The 21,532-nt window shown below is 41.6% G+C and overlaps 1 protein-coding gene across 3 annotated transcripts in view; it reads left to right on the forward strand.

Annotated features, from left to right (window-relative positions):
• The window catches only part of Amot (angiomotin), a 59,289-nt gene that overhangs the window by 1,065 nt on the left and 36,692 nt on the right, over positions 1–21,532 (forward strand). The window contains exons 2-3 of one of the 3 annotated variants that reach the window (XM_028773867.1): positions 7,390–7,453; positions 16,254–17,187. In XM_028773867.1, coding sequence (XP_028629700.1) covers positions 16,316–17,187 — 872 coding nt within the window. In that variant the 5' untranslated portion in view covers positions 7,390–7,453; positions 16,254–16,315. Of the gene's footprint in view, positions 1–7,389; positions 7,454–14,158; positions 14,254–16,253; positions 17,188–21,532 lie in introns of those variants that run through there. The other 2 variants (XM_028773866.1, XM_028773868.1) reach the window with 2 other exon arrangements.

The raw sequence follows: 21,532 nt of genomic DNA on the forward strand, positions 1-21,532 counted from the left end.
TACCTTCAGTCCCGCAGCTAAGTTAGGGACTCCGAGGTCTACCTTCAATTCCTAAGTTAAGGACTTGAAAGTCTACCTTAAGTCCCACTTGAGAAATTAACCTTATCTCAGCTAGATGGCTTTCTTCTAAGTGCTTAGGCTTGGGTTGGGAGCTCACCCTCCCTGACCCCAAGGCCATGAATTCTTCAAGTTTTAAAATGTGGAAGTAATGTACCACACAACTATTCGCTTTATGCACGCATGTGTAGTGGTGGTGGTGGTGAGATTCTGGAGGCAGAGATTGCAGCTATTTGCTTCATAAGGTCAGAAGATTTTTAATAAGTAGTTGTGCAGTATCACGAAGGTGGTTGATTTAAGGTCCGAGGCCCAGGTGGTTGATTTAAGGTCCGAGGCCCAGCCACGGCACTTTTGATCATCAACAACAGCAAAACTCATCTTCATAGACAGATGAAGATGAAGAGAAGGAAAAGGAGGTGGGAGAATGACAAGATTTTATAGACCGCGAGCAGTCCCTGATTGCCGCTAATAAATCATAGTATGTGAATAATTTGCAGCAAGGGACTGAATACAAATTAATGAAAGATGAAAGGGAAAGATTTGAAAAAGCCTTTTAAGTTACTTCTCCTTGCTTCCAGACGTGGGGAGACAATCTAAAGCTTTTACTATAATGTTTCTCTCTCATTTAGAGAGAAAGATAATCAACCATAATCTTTAGTGATGAAGGGCTAAGGGTATATGTAACTCTTCTTGGGTTTGGTCTTGTGAAACCCTTTCTTTCTCAGGCCAGCTCTGGGAAACTACCTCAGACCTTTCAGTACCCTCCATCAAAAGGTAAATTTTTACCTGTCTCCTACCTCTCTTCACTTGGGCGAATGCCACCGGCTTTAGACTAATTGGGTTGGAAGACTTGTTCCCGAGATGTCCCGAAGCAATTTCTTGTTCTTTAGGGAATAAATAATTGAGATATTTACATAAAATCTTTGGTTGACTTTAAGGGGGGGTTGCGGAAGATGCAGGAAGGGGGTTGGGTGTGGTTGGGAAGGTAGAGACAGAATGCTACAATGTTACATGGTGACAATTTTAAAGGCTATCACGTTTCAGATCAGCTGGGAGGGAAAAGCTGGCCTGACCAAACTACGGGCCTGGGACATTTTAATCGCCAGGTGGTTGTGGAGTAGTTGCATCTATTTACAGAAGATAACTCAGGTTCCAGCTATTCCATATGGGTTTGCCTGGTGTCGTTTATGAGCCCTTTCTGGCGCTACATCTTACTTCACTTACTTTGAAAAAGTTTATGTCTCTGTAAAATTGAAAGTTAATCTTCTTTCTAATTCACAGCCTAGGTACAAAGTAATCCTGTAACTCCACCTGTAAGTACAGTAAGTTTTACATGGACATCCTGAATCTCTTACTTGACCAGGAAAAAAAAAAGTTTAAAAAGAGATTTTACCAATTCATATTTGTCATTGAGATTTGGAGAATCAAATGTAATTTTTTATTTTTGAAGCAAGGTTTAATAGACTAATGCATAACTAAGGCATTTTTGGAGGTCGATTTTCCTCTACTTTTGTATAGAATGATGAAGCGGACTTTCGAATGCTTTTGAGAATGGAATAGTAAGAAGATAGAGGGATGGGTACTTTGACTTTCAGGCCCCATTGAGTGCCAGCATTCTAAGTGGGTACATCTGCTTCTGGGCTTCTCCTAAGGCTCCCAGGGCCTGTGCCTTCTTTAAAAGGGTGTCTTTGTAATTAAGTAGCCCTTCCCCCAAATTCCCTTCTTCTTTTGATCCAGTTTTTTAGGCTTATTTTCCATTTGGAGACAAGAGGAGTTTCTCACACCCTCCTGCTCCTCTCTTAACTTTTCTTTCCTTTATTACAGAAAATCACCCACCCCCAAGTTATCAGGATGGTTAGCACTTTTGTTTTGTTTGGGACAGAGGCAATGTTACCAGTGAGGAGGAATAGAGGATATATTCCCTCTTGGGAAATGCTTGTGGCCAGGTAGCCTCATCCATGGAGACTGAACATTTGGAATGCATGAGAACAGTCTATTCTTCAGGACTGTCTGGTAGAAATTGTCCTTTGCACCCATTAAGCCCAGCTTAAACCCACTGAAAGGGGTGGAGAGAGGTGTGTGTGGTCGGGGCCTAGCCTTTTAGGATGGTAAATGTTTCCAAATCTCCTATTACATCACCTCTTTCTCCCATGGATTCAGTGGGTTTAGAGATTGGCGTGACAAGTTAATTAGCTGGGGACTAAACCAATTTGTTTAGAATCGTGATCTATTGATTTCCTGTCCCCGGGAATTTTTGTTAGTGTTTTACTATGATGTGTTGTCTTTAGCATTACTTACTTTTCGTTCCTTCTCGCCTTTTGTGGACTTTGGTCCAAAATCTAGGTTTCCACCCCCAAGTCAAAGGTTAGAATTTAGCTGCAGGAACTAAGGGGGTATTAAACAGGCCGGGATACTGAAGCACTCGCCTCCATGGTGGGCTTCTGACCCTTTTTAAGGAAGCTGCCCCTTCCACGTACAACACACACAATCTGAACAAAAAAGAAAAAAGAAAGAAAAGAAAGTAGAAGGTCATTTGCCTTATAAAAGCAAAAGTTCTTGAACAGAACTAGCTTTCTTAGTGTCTTTAAACCATTGCTTGATAGGTTAAAAAAAAAACCTCACTATATCTGGGCTTTTTCGGGAACATATTTATTGCATAAAGGACTACATTAGCATTTGCTGTGTTGATTATTTCTTGAACTAAATGAGGCTATTATTGGGCTCTTCATGCCTTTTGTTATATGGGATGGAGTTAATTGTTTATATCATTCTGGCTTGTAATAATGCTGGCCGCGTTAGATTTAGCCCACACATGCTTGTAGAAAGGATTTAGCGTTACTTTCTAGAAACAAATCTAACTCTGTAGATTCTGAATGTCTAAGCTTGCCCACCTCATTTTGGTAAAATATTTATTTCCATTTATTATATTTTGACTAACACAGGGACCTAGATTATTCTTTATTCTAACAAACAGTGGCCACTGATAGCATGTCACATATAAGGATCTGTGATAGGCTTTCTGGGTGAGCCCACTAGTGGGAGGAGCCTGGGTGTTAGGCACATTTCCTCCACTATAAATTGTGGAGACTGGGCAGAGTGATTTTGATAGTCAATTTTCAAAAGTTTCTGCTTGTCTTTTGAGGCCTCATGTATCGGATGTGCCTTTGAAGGATTGCTATCAGAGTGAGGTGTGTTAACAGCTATGACAAACACAGTCCTGTACACATCCTGTGTGTAGGGGTGGGTTGGGGGATGATCCTGTAATAATGCATCTACAGAAATGTGTTTTATATTGTAGCAGTATCAAATAATAAGCCCAAGAGTCTCTATGAAACGTCCAGGGTCCTGCTCCCTCTCCGAATGTGAATCTTCCATACTTTGGGTCATAAGAGTAGGTAATGTTGCTTTTCAGATAGGAGCTCATTTTTTTTTAAACTGGTATACTGTAAAGTGTTGTAAAAGTTGTAGTGTAAAGTGTGTATACTTTGTAAACTGGTATACTGGAGTATGAACCAATGACTACATGCCAAGAATCTCATGTGGTTTTCCTGGTGTGCCAGGGGGCATAGATGGGTTTCAGTGAGCTCTAATCGTTGCCTGATTTAGAGGTGGTTTATGTATGTAGCAAGCCTATTCTTGTGGCCTCCTCCTCCACTCTTCCACACGAAGAAAAACCAAACCAGAACCCAGTGTTGACCTGTCTAATTGATTGGGAATTATCTTTAAATTGCTGCATCATTGATATTTCATTTAGATGGACTGTGAAGGATCCAAAATGAGGATGGGGGATCAGGAAGGCCTAGCTATGCTTGATTGATAGCTTCAAAAATGATGTTTGCCAGACTAGAGAAAAAGGAAACAGCAAGCAAACGATTTTGTAGGCAATGGAATACACAGCATATAGGTACAGTCGTGTGCGTGGTCCACACACAAAGGGTTCTTTTATCTGAGAACTTTAGTACGCAGTGAATCTTAAGTTTCACAGGCCTTTAACTTTCCTTTAATAAATAAAATAGTCTGCGTGTGATGTCTAATTTTTGACATCTGGTAAACTAATATTTCTCCAGAAATTTAATGAAATTTCTCCAGCCAAAATATGAATACTTAAATCTAAATCTTTAGCATGTATAAATTTCCAAGTGAAATATAGGAATATGCTTCATACTTTGGGCTCTGGGGGTAAAATACAGGAGGGTATATTTATTTGGTAATAGTTTTTAATGCAAATCTCTCTCTCTCTCTCTCTCTCTCTCTCCCTCTCCCTCTCTCTCCCTCTCTCTCCCTCTCTCTCCCTCTCTCTCTCTCTCTCTCCCTCTCTCCCTCTCTCCCTTTCCCTCTCTCCCTCTCCCTCTCTCCCTTTCCCTCTCTCCTTCTCCCTCCCCCTCCCTCTCCCTCTCCCTCTCCCTCTCCCCCTCTACCTCTCATTCTCTCCCTCTGTCCCTCCCTCCCTCCCTTGAAGATTTACTTGACATTTGTGAAGTCACTTTCACTCTTTCTCCAGCTGCCTGAAATGGCATTAGTCTGTGTGACTTGAAGCCAGGATCTGGGATTCTCTACCCAGCCCCTCACTGACTTGCCATGTGACCAAGGGTAGCTGAATTAGCTGCTCCAAGCTTCAGTTACCCTTCTGGGAAGTGAGGATATTAATACTTCACAGAGGTGTTTAGGCATGCTTCATATTGGGCACATGCTTTGAGGTCATTGGATGAAAGGTGTTTGTATTATGGCAGAGCAGGCTTAGTATAGGGTCCTGAGCAGGTGTTCCTGTTTAATGAGCTTTTGCTCTCTTATATCGTACAGTGCCCTTTGGTGCTCTATTGCCTTACTGACTATAATTAAGATTGACCCTACATTTGTGTTATTGACCCTCTCAACCTTCTCCTAAAAAATTAAATATTTTCATTTTCTGTGATAAATTCAGGTAAAAATTATTAGACAGACTGTAGTGACTGTCAGGGTGAGGAAAAACAGCTTGAGAAAGAGACATTAGTTGGAATGCACCCAAGTGACCAGTGAACTCTTGAAAGTCCCTTCAAATGTTAGAGTAAAGCAAATGTGGATGGGTCTGTGTTTCCAGGGGGAAAAGTTTTGAGTAATATTTTGCCTGTGACAAATACTACTGATAGCCAGTGACTGAATTCCAGCTCTTGTGGTGTTTTGCGCACAGCTGGTTTTTATTAATGATGGAATATTTATGCTTGCTGTACAATTCGTGGCTCATTTCCATGTGTATGTCAGAATTTAAATACCCCTAAAGGCAACATTAAGATAACATTAAATATAAATGTGGCCACGCTAGAAAGAGTAGACTTGTGGGGTATCTCCCTTACATTTTTTGGTGTTTATTTAGATTACAATAACTGATCACCTTTACACATTGATGCTGATCTTTTAATATTCCTTAGTAAACTTCACATTTTGATAATTTTGATAAGAACAAGTGATTGACTCCCCCATCTATGATGCAGATGAAACTGATGTATGTATTTTTTAGGACCATTTTCCCCCAACACATGCTTCTCATTATCCGAGAGGCCTGGTCTCAATCAGGAAAAGAGCGGAGAAACCACATAATTGAAAGGAGAAGGACGGTGGTGCATACTTGGAATATTTGTGGGAAGGGGATTGCTGACATCAGAAAATGCAGTGGCCTTAGTGTTAACAGCATTGGAGAGAAATCAGCTTTCTGATTCTGTGCATTGAGAATTATTTTAAGGCGACACAAATATGGGCCAGACTTGACATCTTTTATGAAGTTGTCCTGGAAACTTTGACGAAGCTTGTTATAGAAAAGTTCAATTAAAAGGTTCCCTATTAGGAAGCTAATTAGCGCATCCTTTACTCGTTTCAGTTGTTTTCAAGGGGGCACCAGTTTACAATGACTTGGTGACATTCTCCCTCATGTGATAACAATCTAAGATTAAAAAAATATCACAGATGAGGAAAAGCATTTAGATTGCCAGTCCTGAAAACATAGGCTTTACCTCTGTTACAGTTGGGTTTTCAGTTCAGATCTTTGTTTTACTCCCTAATGGGTAGTTCTCTGTGTGAATTGGGGAAATATCGTGGCTTATCATAACACAATACTTTATTTCATTTTCCCTTCTTGTATGATTGTCTTCTAACTGTACCCTCTCCGTGTGCACATTTGCCTAAATACATGCATGTGTTGGGGGCAGGAGAGAGGTGGGAACAGATAGAGAGAGGCAGATTGTTTTCCAAAGCAAATAGTATTTGGAGCTAAGAAAAATATTGATGACCTGTTTCACCCCCTAGAGTACTCTTTCTGCCTGAGGGTGCTGACTGGGATTGTGTAGGCAAGTGTGGCAAATTTTCTGACCTGGTTGTTTCTGTGATCAGGATAAGCACTTCGCTTAGTACTGTGAGGGGGAAGGGTTATGGTCCACTAACCTTAAGAGTATTTGCTTCCTAATAGTTTCTATTTTTGCTTCACCTCTTTTAGGGAAATAAATCTTGGTTTCTGAGATTTCAGGACCATCTGCATAAGACTAGTTCTATAGAGGGATGCAGTATAAGTCTATTTTGAGCTTTGCTTCGCCTCATAACTTGTAGGAGATGGTCATTCTTTACACATAGTCTCTGGAGCTTTTTTCCTCCATGGGCCGTGCCTGCCTTAGTGTCTGTTCCTGGGGCAGTTACTTTGGCTATATGGCATTTGGCATAACTGATCTTACTCAAGTACTCTGAGAAGGCAAGGTCTAAACTCAGCTCTCTCAAGCAACGCAGCCAAACTGGGAGGAGGGGCTGTCTGTGTCTTGGGAGAGTGACTCAGGTTCTTTGGCATGACGATATGAAACATTGGCTCTTGTCCATGCACTTGCTGGATGATGCCACACCTGCAGTGAGCACCTGAGCCTCACTCAGACACAAAACCCTGACTCCAGGCAAATGGGGCTCCTTTCCAAAGTCATATCACAAAATGGGGGACTCTGAACTATGTCAGGAGAACTCCTCATGAGAGTTAGATGAAGCCAGCCATCTCTGTGCTAGCTAGGGGAAAGATCTTAAAGCCTTTTTTTTGAAAGAAACTTAGACATACTATTGAAGCGGGTTTGGCTTTTTGAATGAGTTTCTCTTTTTTTACATTAAAATTTAATTAAAACAATTCTGTTGTGAATTGTCTTTTTGGAAACCAGTCAAGGAAAGCATAGAAGGTTTTGTCTTTACCTACATAGGACAGGATCCCAACCCTACTGGTGGACAATGACGAAACACTGATCTAGTTGATTAACATTAGCTATCTCTCCTGGACTCAATGTTTCTCTCGTTGTAAAGTGGAGTTAATCATATCTGCCTTATTTCCATCCACAGCTGCTGAGAAAACCAGCAGGAGGGAAACACCCACCGACTCCTTAGAAAGGCCAGGAAGCGAAAGGTAATAATCATGTTATAGTGTTTTATGGCTTCCATTCCTTTTCTTCTATTTTAGCTTCTATCCAAGTCTTTGGAAAGTCATCATTCACTCTTTATGGACATATCGAGAGCATCGAATGCATGAGTTTGTGTTTTACATTCTAGGGTAGAAATAGCATACACCCCCGTCCCATGGCCTCCAAGATCTAATATCCTAGCAGGTTACACTTTTCGTCTATTTCTGTCTCAATTTGCTATGATTTCTGCTTGGACTCTTAGAAGCACAAAAATAGTGAATTACCTTCTTTTATGTCTCCACAATACTCCTGGAAACTTCCATCCCTGATGCAAGGTTTTCCTCATTGAAGTTATATAGAGGAGAGGACTTTATTTATAAAGGAATTAGTTTTACATTTACAATATACCTGATCCTCAAATGATCATTTTCTTCTGGGGTCCATCATTCTATCAGCTCTGGTGAACTCTTCCTCCTCTGTATGCCCCAACTCTCTCTTATGACTTTATCAGTTAACCATACACTGTAACCATATATAGAGATTTTTTTCCCCTTCTGCAATATCAGAGATATAAGAGCCTAGCTCTGTTCTGCAAAAATATTATATTAGACACATCTGACTTTCCCAGGAGCTCCTGATGCCTGGGCTGTGTGATTATTTGTTGTTTGGTTGTTTTCCTACCTCAATGTCTACTTAGTATAAGCTAAAGCTAAACACTTAGCTATAGTAAACACTCACTAAATGTTGGTGAAAAATACACTGTGATTGGTGCTAAATTAAGCTATATACAAGGTACAATAGCAACATATAGGGAACAGAATTTATTTTCTATATTGAGTCAAATTCAGGGCAGGGAAGAAATGGAGAAGAATTAGTTAAAATCTTTGAAGGAGGAGATAGAAAGCGGAACAGCACTTTTCTGAGAGTTCTGGAAAAGAACTGAAGAAAGAAATGACCATCATGTCTATTCTTGTGAAGCCAGGGACATCTCTGGCTGCTGCTTTCACTACCTAAAACCTCTGTCACACTGACCATTTAAGCAGGTGGCATTTACTCATATTTTATTAAATCACCTCACCCTTTTAAAGTGCTACTTTCATTGAGTCTCCAAATAGAGGCATGCACACAGACTCCTTGCTTATGTACATTCAGTTTTACAGAGCAACATGCCTGTTAGAGTAGATTGAAGATGGGGGATCTCAAAACTAACAAATTCCATTCTCAGAACGTAACAGACTGGGTTACTAGAACTGAATGTCTTCAAGCTGACTGTCAGATCTTTCCAAGGACAAAAATGAAAGATGATATAAGCCATTACAGGCCATGAACCTGTTCTCACCCATCTGATGTTTTTGCTAATTAGCTTCTTGGCCAAGTGGCAATTTGGGGCAAGTGCATGCAAGCTGGATTCCTAGGGGAGCCCACATTCCACTCTCTGCCATTTCAAAAGCTACTGAGGTCCTACACTGATTCTCTTGGCTGGAACTTCCCAGTGTCCCCAGAGCCCTGCTCTGACCTGGTGGTAAAAAATAGGAGCAGAAGAACATTATATTAAGTGAAAGAAAGATTTCATGGGACTTTTGATGCTTTGCTACTTTTTATTTATTTATTTTAATGGATTGTCTACAAACGTGTGCTCCTTGTATCACTAAGAAACAATGTATTTTATTAAGATTAAGATTTTATTAATAGCATTAAGGAACGATTTTCCAAAATATGGCAAAAGGTTAAATCATAAAGACCATAACATTATTTAAAGTCGCACAAGACTGGAAGCCATTTGACTATCTTAACGATTGAAAAATCTGTAAGTGCATGTTAATACACTCATTTAATGAACTATCACATGAGGATGTCTATGCCAAAAAGTGGCTAAAAGTCTTAAAATAAAGTGAAGTGTAAGAGCCTATATTATGGGCAAATTAATATCTTCTTGTGCTGGTTTGTGGCTCACACCTGTGATCCCAGCACTAGTTGAACTGAGCAGGATTGCCACGAGTTTGAAGCAATCATGGACTACATAGTGAGTTCCAGGTTAGTCCAGGCTACACAGGAAGACCCTGTTTCTAACAACAAAAACAAGTTGTTTTTCATTGCTTTGCTAAGACCTAAATAATATGTTCAGTAATATTAACAATGTTGAAGTACTGGATTTATAAGTGATTTGTCTTCTTTATTATAAATATTTGCATGCCATGTTTATGTTGTTTATAAAAATAAAGTATAAATTACACTACCATAGTGGGAGGAGATTGTTAAGGCAACAGGTATCTAGGTACAAACTCTTTTCCTTTTATGTTCATTATGATTTTATGGATCCTTTATAGTATTTTTTTGAGGCAGTAAGCACTGAAATGTGGTAAAATGGTTGAATAATCCTTTTTTTTTAAAATGGACATATATCAGAAGATAGAGTGGTGGCAACAGAATTCACCCTACTTTGTGTTTTGCTGGCCTCACCACAGTCTATGTGATAAATTTTTTGCCTGTCAATATGTTTGGTCTAGTTTCTTTAACGCAAGATTAACTAAAATGTAAGTAGAATTAAAAAATGACCAATCCAGGTCTGGGCTAAATGGGTTAAAGCATCGTATCCCTAGGAAAACCAGAGTTCCATCTCCAGGGGCCTCATGGTGGAAGGAGAGGTGACTCCTGCAAGTTGACCTCTGATCTGTACATATACAACATGGTATGCATGCCCCCCAACATACATACATACACACACACACACACACACACACACTAAACAAGTTAAAATGCAATAAAAATTTTGTAAATGAATTGGTGTTTTAGAAACAGCTCTCATTGGAGCTGAAAGGATTTGTAGCCCCATGAGGAGAGCAACAATACCAACCAACCACAGCTCCCAGGTTCTAAACCACCATCCTGGGAGCACTTAGGGAGGGATCCATGGCTTCAGCTGTATACGTAAGAGCGGAGGGCCCTGCTGGGCATAGGTGGGAGAAGAGATCCTTGGCCTCATGAAGGCTGGACGCCCCAGGGGGTGGGAATTGGAGGGTGGGGAGGTGGGAGTGGGGGGTAGTAGGGGTACATCTGCAGAGAAGCAGGAGGAGGGGTGAGGGGATAGGGGGTTCCTGGGTGGGTGGGGGATGGGGTAAGGGGACAACATATGAAATGTAAATAAAACATCCAATAAAAAAAAAAAGAAAGAAACAGCTCTCTCACGAGATGCTTGGTAAGCCTTGAAAATTTCAAGGCCTTTCAGCTATTTTCCAACGTGATCTAAGCAATGAATGACATAGGTGAAAAGGATTAATGCTCATTCTTCCATCACGAGTTTTCTAAGCAAGGGAAGAGTTAAGCAAGAGCAAATGCCAATCTGGTGCTAGAGTCATCGGAGTGTGGAGCATTGAGTGGTCTCCCATGAGTCTTTCCAAATTTGAAAGTTGATGGCTTAAGAAACCCTGTACCAATAAGTGAGATGCAAATAGGGACTTTAAAATGAAGCAATCATACATTTTTAAAGAATACTAGAAAAAAAGCTGAGATGATAATTAGAGTGATAGGTAACTTTGGAGTCTTTACTGTGTGTCAGGATCCATGGCCAATATTTTACATGGAACACCTCTACCCATGTTAGTGTTTTAATAATGTTATATGTTGTGTCCGGCATTGTTCCTAATTTGTAAGTGATGCCACTGAGCTTCATGGGCATAAAGAGCCATGGATGAGAGTAATTAATAAAGACCTTGATTCAAGATTCGAAGTTGAGTCTTAAGACTATAGAATCCTTGCCTCTGATGGTTTTACTGTTTCGCCACTACCTCTTAAACTCATGCTATCTTATGCAAGGGAGTGAATGTGTGCTTTGTAGTCACAAAATTTCTTGGGAAAGATTATGTCTATGAAAGATCAGGCCAGTAAGCAGCCCAACTTGACAGCACATGAGACTATACTAGGACTTCTTGGCTTTTTACTTTGTTAGATTTATTTATTTGCATGGATATTTGGCCTGTATGTATTTGTGCATGATGTGTATGTAGTGCTTATGGTGGCCAGGAGAAGGCGTATTATCCCATGGGATTGGAGTTACAGACAGTTGTGAGCTGTGTGGGTGCTGAGAATTGAACCCTAGTCCTCTGGAAAAGCAATCAGTGGTCTTAACCACGGTTCTAGCTTTTAATGAGGTGGTGGTGCATGTGTCCATGTGATGTTTTACTCACAACGACATCGTCACAGAAATTTTGACGTGGATGTTTTCCATTTATCTGGAAATAAAGTGTGGTGTAGATTGATCCGAATTTCACATGGGAGGAAGGTTCCCAGACTAGGTTTTCTATCCTTGTTTGTAGTACAGTGGAGGCAGAATGGAAGGAAGAGGTAGAACAAGGGTTAGAAAGATGTAATAGGCTTATTGCAAAGTTCATTTGAAGGGCAAAAATATGGTTTGTCCTGGCTACCTGGTAATGTTGATTTAGCTGGGTCTTGGCTTGGGAAACATCGGAGCTTCCACTAATGTGCTAGGCTCAACTTCTAGTTATATGGGGAGAGGATAATGGCTGCAAATGAAGTAAGGATTGAGCTTCACCTTGCTGCCTTGCTGTTACAGAAGAGCCAGATATATGGATTTATATTGCACCTTTCAAGACAGAGCTAGGTAGGTATTTCCTTTCTTCTCCCATCCAATATCCTCAAAGGCACTCTGTGTGTGTCCAAGAGCAACAAGGGTATTCTATTGATTGAAGATGATGTCAGATCCCTGGCAGTGGCATGATTAAAAGCGTGGGCAAATTAAAGGTTGCAGAGTTCATAGTATTTTAGTTCTTGTGCATAAGGCAAGGAACCATGTCTTTAATAGTGTCGTGTTTTTCTTTAACATCCAGATAGACATAAGGTCTTTAAGAACAGAGCCATAGCTGAGCAGAAACTATGTACAGTGTTTATCTGTTTTTGTTTCCTGAACTGATTTGCTTTTATGTTCAACAGAAACCAAAAGGATCTGGTATGGGGGTGGAAGAGCACAGTGGGTACTGTAAAGTGATTGGGGGTTTGAAAGGGATGCGGGAAAGAGGAGAAAATATTATGGGTATAAGATTTGAGACAAGTAAGGTTTTCTCTAGTGAAGATCAGGGTGTCCGACGAAAGCCAGTCTCAATCTGCATGAAGAATCTAAGCAGTTCTGGAGGCAAAACCTGTGACACTTTCTCTCCAGAGGCTCCCACTTGAAAGCCTTAGGCTGTTTTCTTGTGTTTCAGTTGAAACGGAGACAATTGTTTTGTTCAGAATAGGACAAAAGAAGCATGGTGGTTCTGAACCTAAGTTCTGCACACAGTCGGATTTTGATTTCAATTAAAAGTTGCTTCTCTGCTATGAGATGACTGAGAGGCACCCTGACATAATTACCTTGCACATTGGATGCACTTTTGCTTTTGATCACGATCATAACTTTGGACCAAAACAAGATGGAAAGACAAATTTCCGGGTTGGTTCAGAACTCTTTATCTGCTCAGTTGATTTTTGGCAACATTGCAAGGAAATGATGTTAAATTAATCACTGTGTGGTTTCGTGGATTTTTTTTTTTAATTTGAAAAATTTGGACAAGCTCCCAAAATGCAATGCTCATGTGTTTCTTCTGCATTGCTGTGCTGCTTACTGAGCCTCTGGTGTGGATTAAAGTTTTCTTTTCTTTTTTCCTTTAAAGTGATATGAATGAGTCATGGCTAGGCCAGGATGTGGTTCATGTACAACCTTATCTAAACACACACTCTTAAATTTTATACCAGCATTGGTTGGACTTGGAGGGATTTTTAGAAAGATTCAAAGCAGAAATTGTAAATGAAGATGACCTCAAATCTGTATCTGTGGGGTGTGTTTGTAACTCATCTCCAATTGTAATTGTACTTAGCTTTTCTAAAAAGTAGAATCCTTTTGCTGAGACACTGGGCCAAAGGAAGTGCTGAGAAAGCAAACCACGGCATGTTCTGAGGAGAAGGGCTGCTGTTTTGAACTGGATAGGATGTTCCCCTTTCCTTCTCTTGCGAAAGTGATTAGCCATTGATCAGAGTGTAAGCTCCGAGAGAGCAGGGACCATATTGTGTGTATCTTTGTATGACTCATTGTGTCTAGCACGAGGCTGGCAAATGTTTGGAATGGTCAATATTCAATAAATATCAAATGACTTGGCTGAAGTTTGGTTTTCTTCTGCTCACTGGAGGCTGAGGCAGTAGAATCAGGAGTCTAATATTTGGTGGCTTTTTTTTCAATCTCAGATCTATTTTATGATGTCTGTCTTCCTTTCTACCTTGTAAGACAGTTAAAAACTCATGAACCTATCCTGCTACTGACACCAACTAAACGTTGTTCCCAAAGATAACAGTGGTTGGGACTCTTTGCCATCACCCAGGGTTCTGATTGGCATGGCGTTCCAAGGCTATGAGACTTGGACGCAGCAGCACTTTCTAGGGTCACTTTCTAGAGCCTTTCTGTCTCTCGGAGACTGGAATGACCTGCACACACCTGATGGTGAGGTTTGCTTTCTGCTCTAATGTTGATAGCCTTTGCCACTCATTTAAAAAGCCAAGCAACACGGGACAACACTTTCCCTTGGAAGGAGTACTTTGGTTAACTGCTGGCTCTTAGTGGCAACTTAGAAACGACATTTTTATTTCTCCCCCCACCCCTCCTGAACATTTCAGACTGACCAGTGGTTGGACTCTTGCCGGCGCTTACCCTGAACCTGAGTGTTAGGGGAGAGGGAATCTGCTGCTGCGGTTTCTGGAGCTGCTCCTAAGCAAGAGTTCCTATCCTGCTCAAGGCTTTAAGCCTAAAAGAAAGCAGAAATAGGTACGAACCATTGGTGTGTGTGTATATGTATGTGTGTGCATGCCTGCTTGCGTAAGTGTGTATATTTGTGTACCTGGGTGCACGGGCCCTACATTTGTGTGTGATGGCCCACACGTCCACCTGACTGGGTGCTTATGGGTGTGTTTTGGACGGGCGGGTGTGGCCTGGGAGGCGGTGGCATACCTTTGAAGGTATGGGGTCTGGGACGGCTCAATGTCTACATTCTCCTGCTTTGCAGAAGAGGGGTGGACGTGGTATTTGCTTTAATTACAAACATTCTTGTTTCCACCTTTTTTTTTTTCTAGAAGAAAAGAATTTGGTAGTCATGTGGCCAATTTCAGGCAACAGAAGAGATTTTTATATTTGACTCTTGAGTCCAAATCTAACAACTACAGAGTGTCACTGGAGTGGAGAGAAATGCAATTATGGGCTAAGTTAGTTAGCCTTTTGGTGGTTGGTTTCCACTTCTCAAAAGAGAGGGGGTGTGTGGCTAGGAATGTAGCTCAGAAGTAGAATGTTTGCAGACCATGCCTAAGACCCCGAGTTCCATTTCTAACAGGACAAAATAAACCCACCAATAAGATAGTTACTTACCTGAATTTAAAAAGTAATAAAATGTGCTCTTGCAAGGGTGACTGTTGGGTCAGATTATCCCATAGAACAGTTGGAAGGCGCCTTGTGATAACCATCACAAAATAAGGAAAGCCAGAGGCTGATGCGGCCTTCTGCTGTGCCTCTGGATGCCCTGCAGCACAAAAGAAAGGGAGTTGCAGAGAGCTTGGAGGTGGCGTAATATCGAGATAAAGAGCACCTGGTAGGTAGAGTCTAGAATGTTCCTTTGGAAACCTAAGACTCAGTAGGTTGACTTTTACAGTGACTTTGTGTGTGATGTGTGCATTTATACTGAGTTACTTCAGATATTTACAGTGAAAAGTTCACTGTTTAACATTAGTGCTTACTTGCAGTACTTAACATGACTAATTTTTTTTTTCAAAAGAATCTTTGGATGCTTGATAAATTGATCCGAGTAGGATAGTGTTGAGAGAGATGGGGGTGGTGCATGTACCTTCCCATTCTGTTTCTCAGCTGAGAAAATAGAAGTCTGAAGAGAAGAGTTTTGGGTATATGGCTACCCTGGTATAACTAGGACTTGAATCTTAATTTGAGCCTCTATGATCTGTTTAGAAGATCCATTGTAGTTCTTTAGGAGAACGTGATGGTGGTCAGGGGCTTGGTCTTCATTCCTGATTCCGAAGCGTGGACTTTTATTATTTTTTTTCAGTTTCTAAATGTCAGAGAAATATTTCAAATCATCTTGTCCTATCCAACATCAGCAGCAAACTATCTTCGTATCTATCCTTGGTTGGCTTAAAGAGAAGAGTGTCAGTAACATTCGTTCAATGACATTTTTTATTAAATCCTGGAGCACCCAAAATGAATACTAAAATTTTTTTTAAGATTATATTTTTGGAGTTAGAGGCCATCTGAGAAAAACTAACACTGAGGCAGATTCCGTTATACCTGGTGCCAGCTAAGCTCTCTTTAGCCATTATTTATTTAAGTTATTATTTTGTATTTTATTTCTTTGGTCACATGCTGAAACTGCTTGATAAATGCTTTTTTTGGGGGGTAGCTTTGTCCACTTTTCTGTCTGCACCTCCATAACCCTAGGGTTTGTATTTTTAATTTAAGCAGCATACAGAGAGATGAGCCCCCTCTGATCACCCTGCTTGACTGTCCCTTGTTTGCTTCCTACTTTTTGAAATTAAGTCAGGATTGTTTAAATCAAGGGAAAAGAGAAAACAGTTTCTGGGCTAAATGATCCTCAACATATCAGTGGTAAAGACAATAAGCATGGAATTAATCTATGATTTATGAATACAGTCCTCTGTTTTGTTTCTGTAATGGATTCTTCACTTTCAAAGAACACATTTTCTTCCCCCTTAGAGGACTGATTTATACATCAGCTGGATGTTAAGCTTCCTGTTTCCCCTTCCCAGGTCAAGGGCAGCCCAAGTGCCCAATTTCTCTCTCTCTTCACAAAGCACCGCCAGCTATAGAGATGAGAAATTCGGAAGATCAGCCAAGCGGAGGAACAACGGTATTGCAACGTCTGCTTCAAGAGCAGCTTCGCTATGGCAATCCCAGTGAGAATCGCAGTCTGCTTGCCATACACCAGCAAGCCACAGGGAATAGCTCTCCATTCTCCACTGGCAGTGGGAACCCAGGCCCTCAGAATGATGTTTTGAGTTCCCAGGATCACCACCAGCAGCTTGTGGCACACCCTGCTCGCCAAGAACCCCAGGGTCAGGAAATCCAGTCAGAAAACGGTGTCATGGAGAAGCAGCTGTCTCCTCGAATGCAGAATAACGAAGAACTCCCAACCTATGAAGAAGCCAAGGTCCAGTCCCAGTACTTCAGGAGCCAGCAGCACGCTAGTGTTGGGGCTGCTTTCTATGTCACAGGAGTCACTAACCAGAAGATGAGAACGGAGGGACGCCCATCAGTCCAGCGACTCACTCCTGGGAAGATGCACCAAGATGAAGGCCTTAGAGATCTTAAGCAAGGGCATGTCCGATCCTTGAGCGAAAGACTGATGCAGATGTCATTGGCTACCAGTGGAGTTAAAGCCCACCCACCTGTTACCAGTGCTCCCCTCTCCCCACCACAACCCAATGACCTCTACAAGAATCCCACCAGTTCCAGTGAATTCTACAAGGCCCAAGGGCCACCTCCAAGTCAACATAGTCTGAAGGGCATGGAACACCGAGGCCCCCCACCAGAATATCCTTTCAAGGGCGTGCCATCCCAGTCTGTAGTGTGCAAGTCCCAAGAGCCAGGGCACTTCTATAGTGAGCATCGCCTGAACCAGCCAGGGAGAACAGAGGGGCAACTGATGAGGTATCAGCACCCCCCTGAGTATGGGGCAGCCAGGTAAGAGTTCCCTTTCTGTCACTTCCTGGCCTCATCCCCAATCAGCCTCTTCTGCTGTCTGCTAGGAATCTTAAGGGAAGGAACGGGCAGGTGATTGATTCAACAAATTACCTAGTGGCTGAAGAGAGGAGCAATGCTTTATTTTCCTACTGATTTGCTCTCTTGCCTCCTAGGCCTGTGGAGAAGGGGTCAATGCTTCTCATCTTCTGAGTTCTTAGGGCCTTCCTTGACAAGCAGAAGCAAATCATCTTGGCCTTGAATAAGTCTACCACATGGAATCATTCCTATGATTCACAGATAACTTTAGTTTGTGTGTACCGATCTGTTTCCTGTTATCTGTACTTTCTCAGGGAATTATTGGGATACTTTTTGATACTAAACAGTCAGGGAGATACTGGTTGTTGGTGGAAGTAGAATGATAGACATATGTAGGTTCAGAAAGTTTCTTGCCTTGAGCTTCAGGTCCAACTTCAGGAAATGTCTGAACTGCTTCTTGGTTTTTCTTGAGAGAGTTTGTTAGGCAGCTGCCTGAACTCATGTTCATGTTCATGTTTTTAAGCATCTAGGTTAAATTCACTTTATCTCTGTAGAAGTTCCTCCAGATATCTTCTCCAATGGACGTGGACTGCTACTATCATTTCTGTTTTGTATCTTTCCTTCTTCCTAAGTATATTTATTTTTTAGTCAGTCAGTACCCATTGTCCTTTGTACGACCTACAAAATCCTATCATTCTTTATATTATTTGTATTTTCACCATTTGGTAGACTTTCAGGACATGGTATGGGAAAGGGTTAAACTAATGACAGAAATGGCAACAGTTATGCATGGTATCCTGGCCTCTTCCCAGGGGTAGGTAATGATGGGTGTCCAGAAGGCTTGAAGCCCCAGGTGGCTCGCAGTCCAAGACAGTGATATCACTGGTATCTTCCTCGTTGTCTCCTGTGTCCACTCACTCATTTGGGAAAGAACCTCCTGACTTGCAGGTGGTGACTCAGAAGATAAGGCACTTGGGGTGGGGTAGGGCTGCTGGAGGTCAGAGAAGTCACTTAGAGTTTCCTGGTATTTCTTTTTCTCCCCCAGGTCCTGATTTTTTTTTTTTTTATCCAGAGGCAATTCATTTTAAGCTTCTCCCCTTGCTTTACCGGTTTAGGGCTGCTTTTTTTCCCTCTTCTTAACTCACAGTCATTTCTTAACCCTTTGCAAAGTCCTCTGAAGCTTCCAGAAGACAGAAGCTTCCAGAAAACAGAAGCTTAATTTTTGATAATTTTCTCAGAGCAGGAAATGGGATCAGAACAGGCACATTCAGTGTAAGAACCCTGTTCCCATCTGCCCAGGGAGAGTCCGAAGCACCCTTTGACTGCATAGCTTAGTGAAAATCCATTCAAGCTAGGAAAATGTCAAGGAAGCCCAGGGCTTTTGTTTTGCTTTTCCCATCAGTATGGAAGCATCTGAGACACTGTCTCCCCTCCATTCTGGCCTGGAGATGGGCTGATGTCTGATCTGTTGCCTTGTGGAAGAGTCTGTTGGCTATGGTGTGGTGCTGAAGCCAAAGCCCCTGCTCAGCACATGGCCCCGCCTTCCCAGGAAAGCTATTTTCTGAACTCATTCACCAGTATTGTTTGTGATCTGAAATGACTCCCACAGTGTTTGAAGCTAGATGGAAAAGCTCTTTGATCTGCCTAAATAAATAATGAGACAAAGAGGGGGTTTTTCCTTCCCATACTGATTAAACAACCAAAGAAATTAAGCTGCACACATTTTATAGGAAGATAGGTCTATTTTCTCCTTCCTTCTAAATTAGCTGTGAATCTCACTCCATTTCTGTGCCTTCAAACTACAAAGCCCATGCTGACTTGCCTTTGTTTTTGTTTTCTGTCTTGTTTGTTTGTTTTTGGATTTGGCCAAGGTGCTAGGCATCTAATCCAGGGCCTCTAGCCTGCTACCACTGAACTCCTCCCACTGCCCTTGGGAAGTATTTTGACACAGATATATGCCAACAGTTGATTGGCTATGGGACAGGAACAGTGTGATTGATATTCTAAATGGATAATAAAATTGTCTTAAGCTTGAAGTGTTCCTTGTGAAGTTTGGGTCTACATCAGACAAAGTCTCTTTGCATGCACTGAGTCCAGGGAGTGGCACAAATCTTTGGCAAAAGGAGGCAGTCCTACATCTTCCCAGAAGTCTACTGCTTTTAGGTAGAGACATATTTTCCTCCTTAATGTCCTATATGGCATATGAATATCTTCCCAAGTAACTGTAGCTTACAGACAAGACAGACAGACAGACAGACAGACAGAAAGAAAAAAAGAAAGAAAGAAAGAAAGAAAGAAAAAGAAAGAAAGAAAGATATATAGATAGACAGACAGACAGACAGCATTTTAAATTCTGGACCCACAAATGACATCAGGATGAAAAGTAATTTTTTTTTTAAACAAACTGCTGTTAAAAGAAAATGTCACTTTCATTTGTCTTCAAAGAGTCAATGAAATGTTGAGATTTTCTGTTAAAATGAACAAAATGTTATAAACTAATCTTTTGATTACTTCATCATTCCCATGCCCTCCTCCCTACTTAAAAAAAAAAAACTAAATCAATAGTATAAGTGCTCAGAACTCCAGATGGAAAACAAGGCCAAACCATGTGAAAAAAAATGTTTTCATGTCTAAATCTTTGTCTTTCGAAGTGCTGAACCTTTTTTGCATCCTGGTTTAGACACTGATCAAGTGCTTGTAAAAAATAAAAATTATTTCTGTTTATAAAGCAGCCACCCCCTTTTCAATTGTTGAAATCATGCCCAGCTCTGAGGTTTCTTGAAATGCTCTTTGAGCAGAATCTGAGGGTGACCTAAATTTGTAGTTCAGAAACAGAGCTCCTTGTGCAATTGGAACGGTCTGGAATTATTTACAAGCTGTTCCACGATTCACACTCACTGTCACAGAGCCTGGGAGAGGCACCGTTTCAGTGGTGAGAAGTTGGCTTATAGACTGGCAGTGGTACCTTCTCTGAAAGTGTGTGTTGGAGGGCGGGGAGAGCTTAAATGTGTGTGGGTTTGCACTCCTGTTGGCAGGTGTGTGCGTGAGAGTGACAGAGGAGGATGGGAACCCTAGACGTGGAAGTAGCAGGGTGGAAAGGTCTGTGTTTGCTGTGAGGGTCACACACGCGTGCATGTCTGTGTGTGTGTGTGTGTGTGTCTGTGTGCATGCGCTGTTTTACTTTTTCTTTTTGTCTTTATAAGTTCTCTTTGAGAATATGTCCTCTCTTTCAGTGTAGCTTTTCGGAGGAGTAGTCTCCAGCATAGACAGCCAGGTCCTGGTCCTCTCTTTGGTAGAGCACTAGTAGCCCATGAGTCTTAGGAAGGAGCACAGAGTTTGGGAGAACAGGCAGGGAGGCAGATCAGATTGTCCATGGGATCATGTGATTCTATTGTCTCCTGGTGGTAGCTTGTTGTTCCCAGTTAGTTATGTCAGTGAGGAGCGATTCCAGCTGCTGTGGGGAGGGAGAACCTGTAGAATGCTCTCCTTTCTGCGTTCCTGTCTGCCCCTTTATTACTGTCATTACTCTTTCTTTTATTATTTACTCTTCAGTGTGTTTTTGTTTCCCCTGACAGATTGCCATAGTTCTCCCCAATCTGTACCTTTTTCCCAGAGCCCCCTGTTCTCAGAGGGAACCTCATTCCAGTGTTAACATTGTCCTGACTTTTGATGGTGGGCAGATGCTGGAGCCCAGATGGAGTTCTTTTGCCTGGAGGGTTTCTACTCTGCCCCCCTGCCTCCCAACTACCCAAGCCATTGCTTGTTTGCAAATCTGCCAGTGAAGGACTGAAGGGTTTTTCAACACCACAGTGTTCTGCTTCCTTTTGTAGCTTGGGGAATCAAGGGCCAGCTGCTTTGTTTTTGCTTATCTTCATCCTGGGCTTATCTGACCCTAGAGACCTTCCGGAAGCCTTTCAGTATCCTTCCCTAGACCCCTGAGAAGCTGTGCACTGTCCAGGCCTTGACAGGCCATTCAGCCCTCAGGAAAGAGGGAGGCAGATGCCTCCCTGTTTAGAGAAAGGCCCTTTAACCCAGTTTCAAAGTGTGTGCTCAGTTTGAAACTGTGTGTTCAGTCTATTAGAGAGAACATCTCTCAGGCTTCCAAATCCCAAGAACAGAGGCATAAGACAGTAGAGTGATTTCTTTCCTCTTAAAATTTTAAAGCAGGATTGGAAAATATGAAATTTAAGACCCTCTTTCTGCCCACGAGATTCAAAGCCCTCTGCTTCCTCCCAAATCCCAGAACATTCTAACTCTATATTGAAAGTTAATTAAAACAGCTCTCAGAAAGAGAACGTGTAGTTGTTTT

The sequence above is a fragment of the Grammomys surdaster genome, unplaced genomic scaffold (genome assembly GCF_004785775.1).
Source record: "Grammomys surdaster isolate TR1022 unplaced genomic scaffold, NIH_TR_1.0 236, whole genome shotgun sequence".
NCBI lineage: Eukaryota > Metazoa > Chordata > Mammalia > Rodentia > Muridae > Grammomys > Grammomys surdaster.